Consider the following 23,727-nt stretch of genomic DNA (forward strand, 5'->3'; position numbering starts at 1 on the left):
GTAGTCAGTTTTCACAATGGAGAAGGATAAATAGTGGTGTCTCCCAGTGATCTGTCCTGGGACCAGTGCTGTTCAGCATATTCATAAATGATCTGTAAAAAGGTGTAAACAGTGAGGTGGCAAAGTTTGCAGTTGAAACTAAATTACTCAAGAACATTAAGTCCAAAGCAGACTGCGAAGAATTAAAAAGGAATCTCACAAAACTGGGTGACTGGGCAACAGAATGGCAGATGAAATTCAATGTTGATAAATGCAAAATAATGCATATTGGAATACCTAATCCCAATTATACATACAAAACGATGGGGTCTAAATTAGTTGTTACTACTCAAGAAAGAGATCTTGGAGTCATTGTGGATAGTTCTCTGAAAACATCCACTCAGTGTGGAGTGGCAGTCAAAAATGCTAGAATATTAGGAACCATTAGAAAAGGGATAGATAATGAGACAGAAAATATCTTAATGCTACTATATAAATCCATGTACGCTCACACCTAGAATACTGTGTGCAGTTCTAGTTGTCCCATCTCAAAAAAGATATATTAGAAATGGAAAAGGTGCAGAGAAGGGCAAAAAAAATGATTAAGGGTACAATTCTACTCGATGAGAAATTAAAAAGATTGAGACGGTTCAGCTTGAAAAAGAGATGACTAAAGGGGATAAAATAGAGATCTATAAAATCATGAATGGTGTGGAGAAAGTGAATAAGGAAGTGTTATTTACCCCTTCACCTAACACAAATACCAGGGATCACCCAATGAAGTTAATAGGCAGCAGGTTTAAAACAAACAAAAGGAAGTACTTCTTCCGACAATTCACAGTCAGCCTGTGTAACTCATTGCCAGGGATGTTGTGAAGGCCAAAACTATAACTGGGTTCAAAAAACCAATTAGATTAAGTTCATGGAGGATAGGTCCATGAATGGCTATTAGCCAAGACGGTCAAGGCTGCAACCTCATGCTCTGGGTGTCCCTAAGCCTCTGACACCCAGATGCCGGGACTGGATAATAGGGGATGGATCACTTGATGATTGCCCTGTTCTGTTCATTCCCTTTGAAGCATCTGGCATTGGCCACTGTCAGAAGACAGGATATTGGCCTAGATGGACCATCGGTCTGACCCATTCTCATGTTCTTTGTCAAAAGTTGTTGTCTCCACATATTTGCATATGTACATTAGATATACACCATCTCTTGAGGCAATACATGTTAGTTTAAAAGTTATCTGGAGGACATTATGTAAGCTTTTCAGGGCAAGGAATGCATCTTATCCATGTTTGTAAAGCACAGTGTGTAATGCTATATAATTGAATTAATAAAGCTACTAATAAATATTTTTACTGTATAACATCTACGAGGCATCAGTCAATGAAACCTTCAAATCTGTAGAGCTTGTGCAATATAGAAAGGATATATGTAAATACTGTACACAGAGAGAAGGGATAAAGATTTATTTTTGTTTATATGCATCTTTTGGCTTGATGCAATTTTTATCTATTCTGAGAAAAATGGGTTAAACAAACATTCACTCTTCACATGCTGTATCCTACTATTTATTTATATGGACAAAGCACACAATATAACAACAGAATTTTGGGTTCTACAAAGCATCTTTATTTAGCTGTATAGAAATCCTGCAAGAAAAGGCAAGATGCTGAAAATGGCACCACAGGAATATAATATTTTTTCAGTGATGACTCTGCACATTAACGTACACCAATATATTAATACAATTTTCCCATAAACTTGTGCCCAGGAGAACACAGAAATGCTGTGAATGAGAAAAAGACAGCACCTTCTTGTCTTAATGTTGTGTATTTCCTATCCTAGGATATTAATCTACAAAGGTTAGGTCTTTTCAGAATTTAGTAAGTACTACCTGAAATTTTCTCAAGATGAAAGTTGTTTGACCTCTGTGATCCTAAACAAATCTCGTGTAAGAATGAAGATGCTTCTTGGAAAATACCATCATTTTGATTATAGAATAAAAACCTACACTGAGAGTTTTCCATAACTTAATAGTTTACAGTTAAAATGAAGTCTATCAGAGCTGAATTAATGCTATATAACTCTGAAAAACCCAAAACAAAATAACTTTCCTACTATTAAGATGGAGAGTTGAATGACACCCACTTTATGAACACCGGTCTAGGTACTACTTTACTCTACAGCCCTAGTACAGAAGAACATCAGATGCCAAACATACTCCAAATTATGCTTCTATTTCTGAAAGCAACCTCCCAAGTTACTGAAGTGCTTTATAATAAAGAATGAAATCATGAGCCTTTTTCAGAAAGTAGCAATCAAACATAACTTAAATCATGCTTGTAAACACTGACATAATCCATCTTTCAACCAACATGTTAAGGGATAAAAAATTAAATCCATCTATAATCACATACAATTTTTCACTAGAGTCTCAATTTTAAAGTCTTCATTAATAAAACATTTAGGATGTTTTACCTTTTACTATGAATCAAAGGTGAGCTAATTTTAAAGAAAATTTAAATGAGTCTCACATTTTTTCCTTTATAAAACTGCATTACCACAAAGCAAATATTCAACCAAGGCCCCGAAGCCATTTTCACTTCCACGCCCTCAAAATTTCATTCCACATATTTGAAAATACAGAAACATTCAGAGCACAAACTCCTTTTGTTTAAAGCTGAAGTACTGCCTCTTAAAATTTTAAGAGATCACTATGCAGCTTCCTGGGGGCTCTCTGCAGCAACACATACAGTATCACAATACCAATCAATTGTGAAGTCAAGCCGTCTACATTTATTCACAGTCCACATGAGATGGATGTTATGCAAGAGATATACAATCTGTATACATTAATATGAACAACTGGTTAAGAAAAAAACTGAATTCACAGAATTAGTAATCTGCTTTGTGCAGATTAAAATCTTCTATAATGCTTATCTGCTTAAAAATGGAGATAGATAATGGTTTCTTTAAGCCTATTGCAATATTTTTAATAATTTAGAATAGTTGCAAACAAAAATAGACTTAACCTACATATAAGGTTTCCATTTTTCATATCTATAAAAATAAAAACCAGGAAAATATTCACAGAACTCACTGTTAAATAATTTCCAGGCATGAAGCTAGCTAAGCATATTATCTTTGCTTTCATTTATAAAATACTTCCTTAAAAGCAAGAGCATCACAGTTTTAAGTATGCTATAGCTTGTTACCAGCCCCCAACACTACCAACATTTTTAATATTAAGAACCCTATTATTATGCAATGATAGCTGTTCTTGATTGCTTGCATACCTGCTTGTATTTTCTCTTGATGATCTGGTCTCATCAGCTTCCAGCTTTCTGTGTGACGAACAGCATAAAAAGACTGAACCAGGAAGATCCACAGCTTATCACGCAGAGCCTGGATCTTGCACGTAAAACCCTGTGTTCAAGTAACAAATCAGCAGCTGGCGAGAGGCACATTGTCATAGCAACCAGTCATTATTCCTTTCAGAATCTACTTACTCCCTAAGATAGATCAATGATGTCATCATTTATATTTTACAATAACCTAGTAGATGTAGATGCTGTTTATGAGGGCTTATTGTCGTCCCCTTCACCCCACCATAATTTTATACAGTTTGAAACTAAGCCACTCCCACAGAAGCTAAAGCATCACAAGCCACCACATTCCTTTTTTAAATTAATCCTTTCAGAGCTTTTTACTATCAGCTCTGTCACTACAAGGTCAAATTCTCTGGGGGACAAAAATGTATCTGATTAAATTTTCACACTCTTACTGAGTAAGTCTATAATAGCACTTGATTGCAGTAGTTTAAGAAAAGATTTAAATTTTTTTGCAGGTAACATTCAATATCAGTATCATCCACATGTCACTCATGACATTACAGTCAATTTTTATTTAAAATTTATTATTTAGATTGTGGTAGCACCCAGAACATGGTAGCACTTTCCAGAAACATAGGAAGATGCAGTCCTTGCTCCGAAGAGTTTGCTTGAAAAAAAGCAAACGCAACCCTCGTATTCAAGTGTTTTTTTTAAAGTAAATTAATTAAAAATAAACTCTGTCCCCCAGAGTAAATTTAAGGTTATTTAATTTTTAAATATTCTTTCTCGGTCACATATTTACAATGGTAGTGAACATTAGTAGTGCCTTCCCACCCACGACGTTATTAGGTATTGCTGCTACCCTGTAACACTTAGTGTTGCCACAGGCAGTGCTAAGTACTTTTTTTTTCCTTTTTCTTTTTTTTTTAATGTTGCTATACACAAATGCCAGTAGGTCCTGTGTTTTCAACAGGACTTTGCACAGGTGTGAGGGACAGCCTGCATGGATCCAGCTGCAGTACTGGGGTCATAGAGCCCAAATTGCATAACTTGATTTGAACTCCTATACCAAAAAAAAAAAAAAAAGGTTACAGGTTTAAAATAACGGAATAAGTGTTGTGAGCTATTCTTTTTCTATTAATACTGAAAAGCCTACCATTTCCGTCACATTTGTGGAGCTCAGCAAAGTATTCACAGCTATAAGAAGAAAGCAACTGTTTTCAATGCTAATGTTTTTCTCAATTGCTTTTAAAACTTGTTCTAGAAGATCAGGTTTGCTGCTCATTGCCTGTGCCTAAGGAAACAATGAAAAGGGAATCATTTAAAATAAATGTGTATTTCATATGCAAAAAACACCACCCAACAGAAAGTGATCACTGGGACTTTGGTGTTCAGTGTTTCCCATTTATTCATTCCACCTTTCTCTCCACACAAAAAAGGTGCTACAAATATTTTTGAGATCTCATCATCGAGCCAAAAAAAATCTTAGGAAGAAGCAGCTGGTGCTGAATTTATAGCTGAATACAAATCTGAAGAAAAAGGGCAGTTTTGATATATCCATTTTTAATTGTTGATGCATCAGAGCATCATTAGGGAAATGCAGTGCTGGGTAAAATTAGACAAGCTTTTACCAGGAAACACTGCAGGGAACTCTTTCAATTAACCCTTAACCCTTAGCAGTGCTGCACATTTACAACTCAAAAAGTCAATGGACATTGTGGCATGCCCGTGCTGCTATCTTGGACTTTGGTCCTATACATGCTTATGGTGTTTATGCATGTACTTAACTTTACACACAAGAGTAGTCCCACACAAGGGACTCCACGCTTGCTCAACTTGAAGTAACTGTACATAGGATCAGAGCCTTAATTTTTTCAAATTAATTATGCCCTAATAACTGACCCCTGCCCTAATATTACATTCTTATGTAAACGTATTTGTAAAGTGACACTGAAATCATTCTGAATAAGTTAACAGCCTAAGTTGTTGGGAAGAACCCACCCCCATACAAGAAAGTGTAATAATACAATGCATTTGTTTTGAAAAAAGTAGAACATAACTCATGAGCATTTTACCTGCAAGAAAATATGAAAACTTTCACTCTCTATTATATGAGGGAAGTTTGTTACAATAAATGTTATGCATTCTTCTTGAAGCCTAGATGCCAAGGCCAGAGCCGTTTCAGACCATTTCACTTGGGGAAGACTACTGAGCAGCCAGTCACTTTCCATCAACAGAGAAGCTGCATTCTTGTGGTTCTTAAAATAAAAGCAATTAATATATATTAGAATATTTATCTATTAGAGTAGACATCCAAGAAAATGCTGTTTCTCAAATAGCTCCTATTCAGTTACTGAACACTTACATCATCATCCTACTAACTAAACTATAAATTTCACTTACCTTAATAGTATTTGGATTTTAATATTAGCATATTCCACTACCTTTTTTTTTAGTTTAATAAGTCTGGTGGGCTCAATTGCTTCTATTGTTCTCTGCTGATGCTGGGGAGAATGTTTTCATAATGGGATTTTATTATATTTTCCCTCTTTTCATCATTACATTTTGCTGCCTAGAGAGAAGGCAGATTCACAAACAAATGCCAAACACTAAACTAGTAAGTGGAATCTCACAGAAAAGTTAAACGGAAAGGATAATATTGTCATAAGAGAGTGTTGACATAAGGGGCAGGGAGAGTTCTAGATGGCTGGGAGACATTGCAAGAGCCTTCCCCCAACCCTGTCTAATGAAGCAACTGTTGGACTTCACAGAATTTTATCCTCACTTAGCCTCCGCATCCCCAAGTTTTCCATAGGAAGGAGTGAGCTGATCCAGGTGGCATTTGTTCTAAACATAATTAGTTTCCTAATATTTCCTCCCTTTTAATTTAGCTACACTGTGATTTTGATGCTTCACAGCTAATCTAAGTACTTACATAGGCCTCATCACCAATGTCCATATCACCACCTACTAACACACACCTTAAAAGTAATTTACAATTTGTCATTATCTACCAAAGTAAAATAGATTAAAAGATCTATTATATGTGACCTGCCAGGTCAGTTGATAAATTATACAATATGCTCAATAAGCTTTATTATTTTTTCCCCTGTTATCTTGGTTTAAAAATGCTGCCAGTGGTAAACAGTGTTTTCTCCAAGCAGGGTCTTGTGTATTCTTCCTAATGGAAACAAAGTAGTAGTAAACCTGTAAAGTAATCAGAATTTCTAGTTCTCTTCACAGTTTCCTAATTGTTATGGAATGAGAGTTAATCATGAGAAAGCAAAGACAAATTAGTGAAAAACAATGTAGGAAAGAGAAAACATACTGATGGTTTAAAAAGCCTAAATTTGCTTAATCTTAGTTAGATTGCTATAGAAAAGAAAAGCACTAAATTCAACTAAATACATGACAGAAAAGTGTTGCAAGTTCAAATTCACACTTACCAAGAAAGCTCAAATACTTTCAGCTCAGAGAAAGAAAAACACAGCATGTATTTTCTCTGTGTATATTTCAACTTGCAGTATACTTCCTGCCAGTCCTCGCTCAACTATTTTTATATTTGTTATGGGCAAAGCCTATTTTTCATATGTGCATATAAAAATAAAGGATTAGCATGCACTTAGGGTTCGAACTTGCTCCCACTGGCTCAATTACAAGCCTCTTTAATAGTGGAGGATCAGGTCTCCACTCACAAGATGAGGAGCATCTACCTCTTTCTTGCAAGGTCCTGAGTGCCCACAATGCCCATTAAGCACTTCCAGTGAAATATGAAACACCTCCACAGCATCCAGTTAAATCAGCATCTTACAGGACTGGGCCTATCTGCATTTTATTCCTCCAGACATAATCTATCTCTAGGGTAAGAGAGAACTATGAATAACTATAGTTTTGTTCTAGGAGGAAGTTTCTTTTTCTTTTCTAAAAAATGGTTGCTTCCAAACACCTGTTTGTGACGCTACCAGGATAAGCACCCTTAATGTGGTTTTAAATGGCACTCATGCTTAGCAGTTTTTCATTTCTTGTACCAATCGTTGTGGCTTTTCACCAAAGAGTCTCTCCGCTGCAAGTCTACTTCTCCATATACCTCACACTCCTTTCAAGATTTGCTATACAGGAGCAAGAGAAACAGCTCAGTATTTTGGAAAATGTTTGGCTTCTATGCTGCCTTTAATGTTGTTTCAATGAAAGCTCACAAAGCCAATAGAGATTCTACTCAAGCCCACACCTGTACAGTTTGGAAATTGTGCACAGCAGAAGAAAGCATTCCATTATTATATTTAATTGGCTTTTAAACTTAAAATGGCGAAGACGGACAGATGAAAGAACCAATAAGCTCAGATTTACAGACCGGGTGTAACTGTTAAAAAGTACTATGCACAGTATAGAAAGTTTTTTGTAAAATATAATAGCTCAAGTAAAATAAATATCTATAAATATTAGACTGTTTTGCCAAGCAGCCTTAATATTTTTGCAGTTTTTAAAATGTGCAAAACCCCATAAACCACTAGAGAATTTTCAGTCTCAGGAAATGTTGGGAATAGATGCCAAATAGGATTTTGGGAAGCAGAAAGAGAGTGGAAGAGGCGTGTTGATTTATTTTTCAACTCCATGATTGTGAAGCCTTACTAGACCTCATCTAAGAGGGACAGTCCAGAACTTTCAGCTCAGGAGGAACAGGATGGGGGCAAGATGGCTTTAAGCCACCTTTGTGTCCTCTCAATCCTGGCTGCTCTTGGGGCTGGAGAGGATTCCACAGGCCTGTCAGCTGCCCAGGATCACCCGATGGGCCTCAGCACTGCCCAGAATCTCTGTGGCACTGCATGCTGCAACTCAACCCCTCCCACCTTGCCCCCAGCACACACCCTATACCAGGGCTTATGTGGGGGTCATCAGAAGACAACACTATGGTTGACTCTACAGTGCGTTCATGGAGAAACCATACCCAGCTGAAAACAGGTCTTTTAGAGCCTCTTTAACACTGTTTCAGCCCCTTTAGCCACTGTGAAGCAGCTAGAGTGGGGATGAGAATCTCATCCTAGGTATCATGTAACTTTTTGACAGAAAGATAGCTTTCAGGGTAAAAACTATCTATATTTCTTTGTGCTGTGATACAGTGCACATTCTAGCTCAAATTTTCAGCTGGCATAAATCGGATTTTAATCTAACCCACTAAATCAATCCAGATATTCATTCCATGAATACCAGAGTGGGAAATCTGCAAATTCGGGCAGTTCCAATCTGGAGCTGAATGTAAACACACAACACTAACAACAACTGGTAAGGTCTGAAGATGGATACATTCAGAGGTCATATCAATGTTGACCATTTGTAAAACGGAAGATAAAACAGCTTAATATTAAGCTTAGACAACCAAAAATTACAGACACTAACAATTTTGAGAGATTAGTTGCCTATACGTAAGGCTAAAATTTAGTAATGGGTATTTTTAATAAAAGTCATGTACAAGTCACGGACAATAAAAAAATTCATGGCCCTATGACCTGTCCATAATTGTACTATAAATACCCCAACTAAATTTTATCCGGGGGGGGGGGTTGTGGGGGGGGCACTGTTTGGGGGGGGGGAAGGGGCTAGCAGCACAAGCTGTCGGGGGCCACCGAGCACGGGGTACTCCGGCTGCCCCCTGTGGTAACAATCCTGCTGCTGCCCCAGCTGTCCCTGGTGCCAGCTGCTTGAGCAGCCCTGGGGTCAGCCACATTGGCTGCTGCAGAAGTCATGGAGGTCGCAGAAAGTCACGGAATCCATGACAGACACAGGCCCTACCTATACGTAGATGGCTAGTGACCACTCATTGATAGCCAAACACTTTCACCTGAAGCCTAGAGGAAAAAAAAAACCCCAACCAACCACCTTATGCATAAGTCTCCAAATTAAAATTTGGGGTGTAATCCTCCTGGACCCATTAAGTCAGTGGTACAACTCCTACTTACTTCAATCAGGCCAGAGTTTTACCTCTGGTGTCTGGTATAAGAATTAACCTGACAATTACTACAATTGCTCCTTCTCTCTATTTGAATGTATAACATTCTGTCAGAATACTGAATCTGATAAACTCCTCTTAAATGGCTATATTTTGGAGTCGTTTGAGATTTTCCATCATCATGTGTTCCATGAAACATCAGTGTGACTGTATTTGCATATCAATGTTTGTTCTTGTGTTTTCATTTATATAATGATTTTTCATTTACTATGATTAATATACTATACATTTAATAAGGCCTGTTTAATATTAATTGACTTTTTAATTCCTTTGCAAAGCTAAATAAGCACAATTTTAAAGTAACATACATGTAAGTACTCACTATGTACATACTTACCAAAGACTGAATCATCACAGTAAGACAGTTGTTCTGAAGCTCAGTGGGTAAACTGGCAAAGCTCCTCTCTGACCAACACTTCACAAAATGTTTTCCTATCCATCTGTTAAAATAAGAGTTTTACTTACCTAAATAAGGACCCGACATTTTATAAAACTATTGTTGTAATATCTTCACCTCTGCTAACATAAATGAGCCCCAAGAGTTTTCATGGAAAAACTAGATTAAAATATGATCTTTAAGTTCCTCCCAAAATTATGTTCAGTCTGTCAAAACATATTAATTTAAAGAATGAACAGTGAAAATGGACAGCATAAACCATAATGCATTTTATTTCACTTACTTCATGCAAGCAGCATAAAGATTCTCAACTTCCATTAAATGAGCAATAGCCAGGCATTCTAGCACATGTTGCTGCCTTCCAGGAATAGGCTAAAATTGTGAGAAAATAATCATACTTACTGTACATTCTGACTTATAGAAACCATGCAGATATACAAGTCTTCAGTTTAGCCTGAAACATTGTCAGTGACCAGAATATTTACATTTGTGGGAATTTATGCATAATGGGACTACTCCTGCTTCCACTGAAATCAGTGCAACGTTGCAGGGCTGGGCCTAATATATGGACACATTCAACTCAAAAATCTTGAATTTTCAACTTTCAATTTTCAGTTGAACAGAAATACCTGAAAAATATACTTCCATGACACCTACTACCCAAGTATGCAACATGTCTGTATACAACCCCCAACAATATAAAGCTCCATGACAATGGCTAACATTCTAAGGAATTTAATATAAGTTTAACTGATATAGTGGAATACTGCATTTTTTCTACTATGGTTTACAAACTGTGCCTACTTCATTGTTGTTATACAAATAGGTACTTGACCCTGCAGGCCTTATTTCCATTAGTAATCCCATTTAACTTGATGGAATTACGCAGAAGAGAGTAGGAACTGCAGACCCCGGCCTAGCACCCTCTGTAGTAACAGAATGATTCTTTGTTGTTAAACATCTCAGGAATCTGACTTACAAAGAAGAATTACATTTCTTCCCCCCCACAGGCATTTTGGCTCACATAGTAGTATAAAACTGAAAGATATACACATACCTTTTGAAAAAAATTGCAGTAGTCTCTTTTGAGAATATAGATAGCTACTTCTTTCAGTCCGTCTAGCCCATACATATCAGCAACGCTGAGTATTCGACTGAAGTGAAAGCAGTAATGATAGGAATCATAAAATCACCATACAACCTGGAAGTTCACATTTTTGCTTACAAGACAGTTTACAATCCAAATGACCTCCTCCCATCCCTTTTTTTCTTCTCAGTCAGACGTTTCTATACACCACTGTGTATTGAATAAGTATAAAGCACATGGTACATGTCTAGAACAATGTTTTTCAACGTGCGGTCTGCGAACCGTTGGAGGTCCGCAGACTGTCTAAGATTTGCAAAGAAGTCAGCACCTTCATTCAAAATTATTTAGGGGTCTGCAAATGAAAAACGGTTAAAAAACACTGGTCTAGAATGTTCCAAAATACAGTCTTCAAACAGAAACAAACTTAGCTAAAAAAAAAAAACCCTACAACTAACACAGAGTAACCCTCTAGAGCTGCATGCTGAAGCTCACAGAACTTCTTACAGGGCTTTCAGAACCTCTCCATTTTGAGGGCAAGTGCTCTTTTCTAGTTGCGGCAGTAGGATGATTTAGGCATTTCATGGCTGCCCATTACAAGGGTTATAAATGATGTTTCGGGTTATGTAGTCTGGCATCTGAAAATTACATCACTTCCAAATAAGAGTCACTTCCAAATAACAGAAAAGCATAGTAAACAAACTACTAATTTTGTAAAATAATTAATACCTCTATGATATGGCCCATTCCAGGCAAGGATTTGTAGGGGACATTTTAAATACAATTCCATGTCATCTTGGGGGAATAAGCTTTGAACAACAAATGATTTTCATTATTCAGAAATTATGTTCTTGACATCTACTAGCACACTTAAGAACAGCTTCTATAGAACGGATTACAGCGAATATTTCAAAACTCTTCTTTACTGGTTTGTAATCCTGATACTGTAATATTGTATGTTAGTAACATCCAACCAGCAAATGTAAGCATGCATCTAAGTTTATGAACAAACCCAGAAATCTTAAACCACTCCACTACAATTTAATAGACACGGAATCCCTAATGAGAAACAGAACTAGTGCAATTCTACAGAAAAGAATTGGGGGCGAGCAGATTACATAGGAAATCAACCCAGAGTGTGTGTACGTTTGTACGCTGTGAGCTATGTAAAACAGCTCCAATCGGTGCAACCACTGAGGAACATTTTGGGAGTGGGCCCAGTGCATCCATGATTTTGCAGATGCCAAAATCTCCTTGCTGGGGGGCATGCAATGGCATTAGCAGCCATGGAGTGGCTCCAACACAGCCTGCTACCTTCATGGATGAGTTCTATACCATTCCCAAGACCCACAGATTTCCCTAGGGTTGTTTACACCAGCTATACACTGGGGAGAGGGTTTAGACCAAACATTTTAAAAAGATTGCCTCCAAGTATTTCATGTTACTGTTCAACTACTTTCTGTGGATCTATTATTTTACAAACAATGGGACATCTCACTAGTTCAAAAAGTTCTTTCAAATATTATGTTCTAAATATTTGTTACACACTATCATCTCACTTTGTCCATATTGTTCTAAAAGCTGAGTAAAAACAGAATGTACAGCACAAAGTGTCAAATTATTTTAGCATAAAAGGCTATGCTGTTTGTTTTCCAAACATTTTTCTCCCCATATAATTTCCTATAGGGCTGCTGGTCCACCTTTTCCAGTAGCTGCTGAATAAACAACACGATCTATCTAAAAATTATATTATTTTTGGAATTTCTTCAAAATATGTTTAGGTGCAATGATCATTACATTTGACACCTTTGTCTTATTTATACTACATGATGCATTTTCCATTTGAATTTGAACTGAGAAAAAGCAGAATAGGCATGAAGTGCAATTAAAAATAATAAAAGTTGACATATACCTAGCATCAGCTTTGTTTGGGAAGTCCAGCATTCCTCCATATATAAAATACAATATGACATTCATTTCTACTTGGTTTATGCTGCAAAACAGAAAGGAAAATCACTACAAGAGACATGTTCAAAAGAAAATCCATTGCTGACATTTTATAAAATGGTTCAGAAGGTTGATGTGTCATCTGGTCATATGAAAAATTATGGAAAGGAAATGAACTAATAAAATTAAAGAGACAAAGTTGATGAGGTAATATCGTCTGTTGGTGAGAGATCCAAGCTTTTGAGCTTACACAGAGCTCTTCTTCAGGTCCAATTAAAGATATAACCTAATCCACCTTGTCTGTCTAATACCCTGGGACTAACACTGCTACAAATACACTGCATATAATAAAATTAAAGCAGTTTCCAAGTTTAATCTATGGCACTTCAGCTTGTGAGTAACTTCACTAATGTGAGTAGTCCAACTGAAGCTTCATAATGCTAGCAGCGTTTGTGATTGAAGTTATAACCTGGCTAAAATTACTTGTTACTGAGATTTATAGTGGTTCTCTAAACTCGAGATTATTTTTACTAACATTTGTGTGTTCAAGCAACGTATTTTCATCTTCTTAAGACATATCACTAGAAAACACTCCATTTTTTATGTTAACTGTATATGTTTAAAAAACAATTTTAGAATAAGAATTTAGATTTATGGATTTCTTAAATCTAAGAGTATATTTAAACTTTTACTTTTCATAAAAATGTATTATCATTTGCACTGTGATAGTAAAAAGTCAGATCTCAAAATATTTAGAAAGTTTCTATGGGCTTGATCTTCCACCATTATAGATAATGGGAGTTTTACCATCAAAATCAATGGAAGAAGGATTTATATTGGTGAACACAATTTTCAGAATAATTACATTATTGTATTAATCCTAATCTCAAGGTTTAATTCCCAAAACACGCAGGTGCCATGCCTATTAGTGTAAATGGGAACTACTCACACATGTTAATAAGAGACCTCTTAAAACATTAAACATGTTGAAGCAACAGACAGTGATGACTAAAAACAAAGAACAAAATTGGTTGCAACATGCTAAGCAGCAAAATCAACACAGTTGTTTCTCTCTACATTAGCACACAGGATAGCCATAAAAACAGCAAGAAAAGGTTTCCCTGCTGTCTTGACAGCTGTTATCTTAAGCAGCATTTTTATTATTTCAGAATAAGCCATATGCACTTTATTCATAAGTGTTTATAAAGACAGCATGAAAATCTGCACAAAGCAGAAGATTGAACTTGAAAAGGTAGTAGTAGTGCAATAATGGATCTAGTTAGCTCTTGGAAACCACAAGATATTATTTAGACTTAAACATGCTTGTAAAAAGATTAAACAATATTCAGGAGAAAGACTTTACTAAAAAATTCCTTAGCTATTCAGAAAGACGGAGATGAATTACTGGGGGTAGGATGGGGGCAAGGTACAAAAATTATACTTTGTCATTTGATTATTTTTAAAATTCACTATATAGCATAAAAGATATACAACTGAGAAATATATAACAATGCTTTAGTAGTTTAAAAAAAATAAAACAAATCAAAACAAAACCTTTGTCATGATGTCACAGAAATGTTATTAAAATAGGAAATTTAAAATGAGGAAAAACTAAGGGAGGATTGCTCGGTCATACCATTTATATCAAGACAAAGTGTATACATGTTCTAACGCTCTATAATGTGCATGGTTCTTTGTAAAGAAAAGTGGGTCTGAAGGACCTGAATGCCATATTAGTTTCCATTAGTTTAGAAAGCATCAGGGTTAGTGTACATTGGATACACTTTGTAATGCAGTATTACACATTATGTGATAACAGCTACTAATATTTAATGGAAATTATATATACAATTTTTGAGGTGTTGAAAGGAACAGAATCGACATCCCCAGAGACATCAAAGTCCCTGATTTATCCATACAATACTCAAGAAGAGTTTTATTTGCTATACACTAGCAGCAATATTGTTCTGAGCACTTGTGGACAAAATGTTTCCAGCCATGATTCAATTTCCTAGTGTTCAATGATCCTGAATTACACTTGTTAAAAGTGACCTACAAACTGAATAGTTGATTTGCTTTTATATCCTAAATGTGCATCCTAAAGAGCTATGAAAATTTATGAGACAGCTCAGCCATTTAGGGCACATTTTTGTGGCACACGTGAGGTTAAATAGAAGAGGAGTGAAAAAACTTTCATGTAGGCTGTGGGACACTAAAATGTAGATTATGGAAAAGGATGAAGTTGATGAATGCTCCCCCTTTCTTCCCCCAACTGATAAATTTAAGAGAAACATCAAAACTACTGTATTCCACTAACAAAGTCAAAATACTACTCCAGAAATTTATTAAATTGAAGAAAAAAAAAAGTATCACAGCAGATTACTATGAATTGCTTTGTATGTAGCATGGTTGCTGCATATTTGCAGTGATTTTAAATTGCCTACCTTTGCTCCCATATGACTTGCAAAAACTATGCTTACCCTTGAAGAGTGATGTGCTCTTGGGAGCTTTCAGCCCAACTTCCACTCAGCATAGCAGCAAAGTAACTAGATCTGGCACATAAAATGGCCCTGAGAGGGAAAAAAGTAAATATTTGTATCTAGTGAAATAATGTTTATTACAAGAAAAATCTTAGATGAGATCAATTCAGATCTTTACCCCTGACACATCAAGGTATCTGTGCACTGCATATCTTTTTCTCCCAGTATCTTTGGCAACTAATCTGAGGATGTTATAATAATGAGGAAAATTAATACCACTCTGAAAGTTCTCAGTTAAAGCTAGTTTCTAGTACACCTTTAGTATTCACATAAAACAGAAGAAATAAATTGCCGCAAGACTTACCTGTTCCTCCAAAAGAGAAAGTGGAATAGATCTTTCAGACACAAGTTTGCAACTTTTATCATATTACGGTGTAACACTAAATTCAAATTATTTATATAACAACACTTCAGACAGTTATGTCCTGGACCTCTTGCTGATACTTATAGTATACTGATTTTAACAAAGAAATGTTTATGAAAGATATAGCTAAAGCTTCAGTCATTCCAGAGTAACTACCCATCTCCTAGCAAAAGGTAAGTTTCAGTCTATTCTGATATATTAGTATGTTCCAACAAAATAGAGTGTGCTTCTTACATGAACACATGAGAAGAGCTATACTTTATTTTTGGGCTATCAAAAGATTAAAAAAAATTAATCGTGATTAATTGCACTGTTAAACAATAATAAAATATCATTTATTTAAATATTTTTTGATGTTTTCTACATTTTCAAATATATTGACTTCAGTTACAACACCGATACAAAGTGTACCGTGCTCACTTTATATTTATGCTTGATTACAAATATTTGTACTGTAAAAACAAAAAACAGCATTTTTCAATTAATCTAACACAAGTACTCTACTGCAATCTCTTTATCATGAAAGTAGAACTTACAAATGGAGAATTATGTACAAAACAATAACTGCATTCAAAAATAAAACCACGTAAAACTTTAGAGCCTACAAGTCCACTCAGTCGTACTTGTTGTTCAGCCAATCAAGTTTGTTTACATTTGCAGGAGATAATGCTGCCCACTTCTTATTTACAAAGTCACCTTAAAGTGAGAACAGGTGTTCGCATGGCACTTTTGTTGCCGGAGTCACAAGATATTTATGTGCCAGATGCACTCAACCACCATTCCAGAGGATATGCATCCATGCTGATGACGGGTTCTGCTCGATAAGAATCCAAAACAGTGCGGACCGAAGCATGTTCATTTTCATCATCTGAGTGAGATGCTACCAGCAAAAGCTTGATTTTCTTTTTTGGTGGTTTGGGTTCTGTGGTTTCCGCATCGGAGTGTTGCTCTTTTAAGACTTCTGAAAGCATGCTCCACACCTCGTCCATCTCAGATTTTGGAAGACATTTCAGATTCTTAAACCTTGGGTTGAGTGCTGTAGCTATCTTTAGAAATCTCACATTGGTATCTTCTTTGCGTTTTGTTAAATCTGAAGTGAAAGTGTTCTGAAAATGAACATGTGCTGGGTCACCATCAGAGACTGCTATAACATGAAATATATGGCAAAATGTGGGTAAAACTGAGCAGAAGACATACAATTCTCCCCTAAGGAGTACAGTCACAAATTTAATTAATGCTTTTTTTTTTTTTTAAACGAGCGTCATCAGCACGGAAGCATGTCCTCTGGAATGGTGGCTGAAGCATGAAGGGGCGTATGAATGCTTAGCATTTCTGGCATGTAAATACCTTGCAATGCCGGCTACAAAAGTGTCATGCGAATTCACCTGTTCTCACTTTCTGGTGACATTGTAAATAAGAAGTGGGCAGCATAATCTCTCCTAAATGTAAACAAATTTGTTTGTCTTAGCGATTGGCTGAACAAGAAGTAGGACTGAGTGGACTTATCAGCTCTAAAGTTTTACATTGTTTTTTTTGAGAGCAGTTATGTAACAAAAAAAATCTACATTTGTAAATTGCACTTTTACGATAAAGAGATTGCACTATAGCACTTGCATGAAGTAAATTGAAAATACTATTTCTTTTGTTTATAATTTTTACAGTCCAAATATTTGTAATAAAAAATAATATTAAATAAGCACTGTGCACTTTGTATTCTGTGTTGTAATTGAAGTCATTATATTTGAAAATGTAGAAAAACATCCAAAAATATTTAATAAATTTCTCTTGGTGTTCTATTGTTTAACAGTGTGATTAAAACTGCAAAAAATCACAATTATTTTTTTTAGTTCATTGCATGATTTAAGTGTGATTAATCAACACCCTACTTTATTTCCTTCTAGTCTATAATAGCCTACATTCCCAGGCTCAGAAGCAAAATAGGGAGTAAAACAGTGTGTTTGATTTATTCCTCTTCTCCCATAAAACAAACCAAATCATTCATCCAATTCAATATCCCATCTCCAGCAATGCCCACATGCTTCAGAGAAAAGTATAAAAAGCCCCATAATATAATTAGCTGTGCAATACTAGATTATTTGAGTGGGAGTAGAGAGGTAGAAAGAGCGAGCAAGCAGTAAGAGAGAGGAAATTGCTTCCTGACCCCAACTCATGATTAGGGTACACTCTGAAGTACAAGGACTAGCTTTTATATATTTTATCTTAGCTAGTATAATTGTGGATGATTTTCTCATTCATATTAATTTCTTATAGTTTGACATTAACCTTCAAATTTGAAAGTTACTTTGCTTCAGTTACATCTTTTTGCAGAAAACACAATAGGTTACACACTATATAAGAATGGTATTTCCCTTTATTTACATTATAATTTGTTGACTTTTAAATTATATGAAAGCACTCTTGTTCTTGTACAGGATAAAGAAAGAAGCAGCATACAATTTGCCTTCTCTTCCCCTGTCAGTTTATATACTGGTATCTCTCTCATATGGTTTCTTTCTTCTCCAGTATGTCCAATCTACAATCTCTCTCCCATTCCTCCCACAAGCCAGCCAGCAATATTTAAGCTTTCCTGGTATCCTCCTAATCTGAATTAAATAGGTCAACCCCTAAATCCAACAAGGATGCTGTAATAGACCAAAACAGCCCTGAGCATGTGAAAGTGAATTCTGAACATGTGACCTTCTCCTGCAAGCTAAATATATTGTCTTTGTTTTTGTCAATTCCCCTCCAAACAAGCTTCAGCAATGAGCAGGAACAAGGCTAAGCTCTGCTTTAGTATGATACTGAACATTTAAATAATGCATGTTAAATAAGATGGCTACCCAGTGAAAAAGTAGCATTATGATGTTATCTAAACATGCTATATTGGTGTCTCTTGTATGTGTTACAGTGTACATTTGTATAGGTTCCAGATGCATTTGATACAGAAACTAAACTTGCCCTTGGTTTCCTACTGCTATGATCTGAGCCACACAGCAGTGTAAGTTGTTCAGTCTTAAGTATACAAGTCACAAGGGACTACAACCAAATGGCAGTTCTCTTGCAGTATTTGGGACCTAATTTTGTTACCCTCTCTCAAATGGTATTCCTTACTCGAAAAAATAGTCCATTGAAGTTAATGGGACTACCTGAGTAAGGAATACTCTCATGAGTAAAGATTGCAGGATGGGCCTTGAAATTGCCTGCAGTTTGAGGATATCACTTCTCATAATCTGGGATGATAAATAAAACTCACTGCTATCTACACTGCAATTATACCCAAAGTTACCTTTCCCTGACTCACTTTAAGACACCCTCTACTGTTCAAATCTCTATATAATACTGAACCAATCTGCCAATTTTCTTGTGTCTGTTTCAGAACATCCCAGTTTTCCTCTTCTCTGCTGATATGATGCACTGCCAAATTTTCTGATGTTGGCTAGACTGGATACATTGCTCCTGGCAAGATAATGGCCTGGACTGAAACAGCTCTTGCAGATGGGTTTGTTGTTTTTTGAGGTGAGGGGGAAGGGCAGATTCCTTCTTGCATTAAAATTTCTTTTGCTCTATGAAAATGAGAACGTCTTTTTCTCAGTTCTACATCATCCAAGAAGAAGCAACCTACATAAACACCGTTTCAGACGTGTAGCATCCAACATAACTTTAAAAACAAACAAAAAAACCCCCACCACATTCCCATATCTCCTGTAGTAAATAAAATAATCAGACTTGCTACATTAAATGGATATTTTCCCCCGTTTCCACTAGTCTCACTTGGTGAGAGATTAGAAAACAAGACTTTTTTTTCTATCCTAACTCTCTCAATTATATATGTAAAATATTAATGAAATGCAAGCAAAATGGAAAATTGTTTCAAACTGAAAAATATTATCTGGATTTATGCCTGCCTTCAGGACAAATCAGAAGAGATTATTGGCTTTTTCAAATACCTATGAGAAAAATGAATACTCAGAAAGTCATCTTGTTCACTTTACTACTCTTTATTTGTACACTGCAAAAAAAGTAATGCATCAAAAATGTAAAAACCCACAGAGAGAGAGAGAAAAGAAGTCAGCTTTGACCAATAGGTGGAGTGCAACACAATGAGCTGACTGACTTAGGTAAGCTGCCTGCGTGATCAAGGGAGACACTTTGCCGATGGTGTTCTACACAGATATTCTATGATAGTAGATAATCTGTAACAAATTTGGGGCTCCTATCTCAATAACTTAACCCTACAGGTGAGCCACCTCTCTTCCGCAGGGAGCTGCCAGTCTTTCCCCTTTGCAGTGAAAGACTTCAGCAGCAGAGAAAGGATCTGACGGGAGGCAATGGAGAAAAATGCCTGCTTCCCCCTGCCAGACACTTTCACCGACACATGCACCTGTACATTGCAGTGAGAACACAGCTTGCTTTTCACTGCAGCACGTAGCTACACATACATTCATGCTGCTGCCAGTGGTCTGCAGTGCAGACATAGCTTTACATTCACATCTTCCAGAACTCAGGTTGCTCTGGATGCATGGGCCATATTTTCTATATCATTCCAGCAACCCTTCTGCACCATTCTGGCTGTGTAAAGGGGCCATAAAAGAGTCAGATCTCCCTATCATAGGTCTGACCTTAGTTTTCATGTCTCTTATGCTACCTCCATTTCCCTGTAGCCTCTTGCTATGGGGGAAGCTCAGGAATATGTATGGAGGTTGTGGCTTTCTAAAACATGCCAATTAGCTCTTTTCCAGCTTCCTACATCAAAACCAACCATGGAAAATTGGACCCCACCACAGAGAATCTAACCTAACCTAACCAGGGATTTCCCAACTTGTGTGCAACTAACAATCAGAACAGCAGGGACAGAGTCCAGTGGTTACAGCTTGATATTTTTCTCCAGAAAGTTATAAATTGTCTGAAAACAGGAGAGAATGGCCATCTCAGCTTTATCTACTGCAACATGATAGTCCTAAATGGTTCTTAAGCAGAGTGATGATTTCTGGGTTACCAAGGGCTGGTAACTCTCTTGAGACAAGGAGACAACATTCACCTCTGCTTCACTGAAGTGGTTACTGTTCTCTTGTGGACAGGTAACAAGGGGAGGAAAAAATGGAAATGGAATCTTCAGGGCTCCAAAGACCTTTCCTTTCCATCCCAGGAGGTTTCTGTTTATTTGGGCTAGTTTTATTAGGAATTAATTAGTATCAGTTGACTTGTAGATTTATTTATTTATTTTGACAGCATAGATTTGTTTACAGGCAGGGCTTTGGAGCTGTGCTCCGGTTCCGCTCCAGCTCTAGGCAAAAACCTGCATCTCCACTGCTCCAGTTCTGGGCTCCGCTCCAAAGCCCTGTTTACAGGATTTCAAGTTGTAACACTGTGCTGTATTTAGTTTTCTTAACTGGTTTTATTACAGTAAATATATTGTAGCCTAATTCTACTTTAATTTATACTAGAATGCACCTAAAGTAAAAAACACAGAGCTACAGTATTAAAAACATGTTACATTTTCTCTTAAGACTTAAGTTATCACAAGAACGACAGCTGTAATCACGAGGAAGCACTTCAGTTACTACAAAAATACTACTGGTCTCTGTGGTGAAACTAGCAAAGCCATTATAGTAGCTCTAACAGTACAAAATAATATAAAGACATCATGTTAAGAATACTTTATTATATTAAACCTGTAGAGCAACACAGCTAGGTAACATTAACAGTGTTTTATACAGAAAGGATTGCTGGTGACATAGTTTACATTCTAAATTCATTACTTATTTAAATACCTGTGAGCCTGAAACTGGTTGCCTTCTATCCAAATATTAATATCTGGACAACAACATTTCTTGTAGAGCATCATTAAGTCTTCTCCTAACCCAGATGCGGTTTCTAGTTCAGAATTACCTGTAAATGGGGGGAAACAGTTATTTATTTCTTCCAATTTATACTAGATTATTCTGAAGTTACAAACAATTTCAGGCATCTGAAACAAAGGATCTATCATACTAAAAAGACAACATATTTTATATCCATGCTACAGCTTTCACATGGGATAGTTTATTTCCTTCTGAAATGCACATTTGATGAAAGCCTTTTCAGATAAACTTACTAGTAGTGGGGAATAACTTCTATGTGTTACTCTTAACTGAGATATTGGGAGTTTTACCAGCTACTGTTATTGTTGTATGTGAAGATGTATGTTGTTTGTTCCCTTTTCTATACAAACTATACATACAATTCAAGGAGATTGGTCTCTGAAGAAATTTAAGTTCACTTCTGCTATCAGAAACAAAGGCTATTAACTCCTTACAAAATGAAAAATGGATATTTACATTTCCCAACTTGCAGGACTATATGGAACTGACTTGGCCCTGCCCCCTCACTCACTACATGTACATGAAACACAGTGGAACCAGTAAAGTTCTGCAGGGAGGAAAAGGAAGGACCACCCAATATTGAAGCACTGTATCAAAGGGGCCTGGGCTTACATCTGCTGTAGCCCAGAAGAGGCATTGGTACCAATGTAAAATGCTCCTCTTCCTCAATGCCTACATTTTCATTCTGTGGCAGTATGAGTGCAAGGGATACAGTTTCTACCACATCCCTGTATGGTCCCTATGGAACACCCATTTACTCAGGGCATGAGGGAATGATCTGGGCCAAAGCAAAGAATAGTCATCTTGGTCTTGTTAGTGCAATAATAAACTTTACCTGCAATTTTTGAACAAACCTACACTGGGGTTTAGGTAACTAGCAAAATCCAAACACAATTCTAACTTCACCTGGATTAGTTACATTGCCTTCAGCATCATTGGCTTCTAGAATTTCATCTTCAGTATTAGGTGAACAAACAACTTCTCTTTCTATGGCTCCTTCCAGAAAATGCTGATTAACAGAAGTTCTTTTATCACTTCCAATGCATTTTACACCTGATATTTGAGTGTTCTGAAGACTACCAGATGTAAGGCTTTCATTTTCCTGTGTTTGTCTGGGCTCCAGTACTCTTTTCCTCAGAGTCTCTTCCTCGATTTCCCTAATGTTTTTATCCGACGAATATACAACCCTAGAAGAAGACACTGAAGTTTACTCATGTACATTTTTCAAATGTTCCAAAATAACAGCTTGAAAACACATTTATATATTATGCTTAACAAGGCTTATATAGAGAAAATATTAAGAAAACAATTACTTTTGAATTGTATACTGAATATAAAAAAATCTTAGTAATTAAGAGAGTACTTGAAAATGTGCAAAATCTGTGAAAATAAGTGTTGAAATATTTCTATAGCCCTGCACTAGTGCAGTCTTCAAAAGAACGCATCTGCATATCATGTAATTTACTCCCAGAATGCAAGGCTGTAGCACTGCATTTCTTTTTCTAACATTCCTTGGTAACTTACTTTCTTTGCTGCAGGGAGAAAAATCTTAAAAAGAAAATTTAAGACCACTCCATATCTCCTGTCTATCCCTATCATCTACTAGCAATAACAGACCCCTATGGTACAAACTGGCCTCTCTTAACAGCCAATATTAAGAATGGCTGATTTATCTGTGCAGCTTAGCAGAACCAACAATAAAATGCACTCCCTCATGTGAGTCTCATCATTACATTTATAAAACTGAAAGGTAAAAAGATTCTAAGGAACACTCTAGTTACTAAAACACAAATGATTAGAAAGTCAGAAATTTAGTTTAAATTTAACTTCAAAGAAAACCAAGTGTATGTAAATACTCAGTTAATATCACACAAAAACCTCCCTCTTGCAATATCAGCCTTCCATTTTCCCTTCATACCTACTTTGTAAGCTGTATTACTTTCAAATGAAGGACTTTATGGGTTTACAAAGTCCAAAGTGCGTAGCTGAGATACTTCACTAGTACAGTTGGGTTTCATACACATATCTTCAACATTAAGTTAGATACAGTAAGCTTTGCTAATTTCATTTAAAAGCTATACTTACATATCTGAGCTCAGGAGATTCATACTTATAGATATGTTTACTTTGTGTTTAAACACCACTCACTCTGTGGCAAGTGGGATTTTTGTGAATATTAGGCAAATAAATATATTTGTCTAATCAGGAATTAAGT

The 23,727-nt window shown here is 36.3% G+C and overlaps 1 protein-coding gene across 8 annotated transcripts in view; it reads right to left on the reverse strand.

The window, feature by feature from the left end:
• Window positions 1–23,727, reverse strand: part of LOC102941321 (protein SPO16 homolog) — a 97,035-nt gene that overhangs the window by 43,955 nt on the left and 29,353 nt on the right. For 7 of the 8 annotated variants that reach the window (XR_005226446.2, XM_037906443.2, XM_043521366.1 and 4 more), the window contains 10 exons: window positions 22,419–22,699; window positions 21,423–21,540; window positions 15,228–15,317; window positions 12,713–12,793; window positions 10,774–10,870; window positions 10,000–10,088; window positions 9,657–9,759; window positions 5,391–5,573; window positions 4,472–4,609; window positions 3,280–3,409 (listed from right to left, as the gene is read on the reverse strand). Coding sequence is in view for 6 of the 8 variants with exons in the window: in XM_037906443.2 (XP_037762371.1) it covers window positions 3,280–3,409; window positions 4,472–4,609; window positions 5,391–5,573; window positions 9,657–9,759; window positions 10,000–10,088; window positions 10,774–10,870; window positions 12,713–12,793; window positions 15,228–15,317; window positions 21,423–21,540; window positions 22,419–22,699 (1,310 nt within the window). In the remaining 2 variants the exon portion in view is untranslated. Of the gene's footprint in view, window positions 1–3,279; window positions 4,427–4,471; window positions 4,610–5,390; window positions 5,574–9,656; window positions 9,760–9,999; window positions 10,089–10,773; window positions 10,871–12,712; window positions 12,794–15,227; window positions 15,318–21,422; window positions 21,541–22,418; window positions 22,700–23,727 lie in introns of those variants that run through there. The other variant, XM_037906450.2, reaches the window with a different exon arrangement.

This window comes from Chelonia mydas, chromosome 8 (genome assembly GCF_015237465.2).
Source record: "Chelonia mydas isolate rCheMyd1 chromosome 8, rCheMyd1.pri.v2, whole genome shotgun sequence".
NCBI lineage: Eukaryota > Metazoa > Chordata > Testudines > Cheloniidae > Chelonia > Chelonia mydas.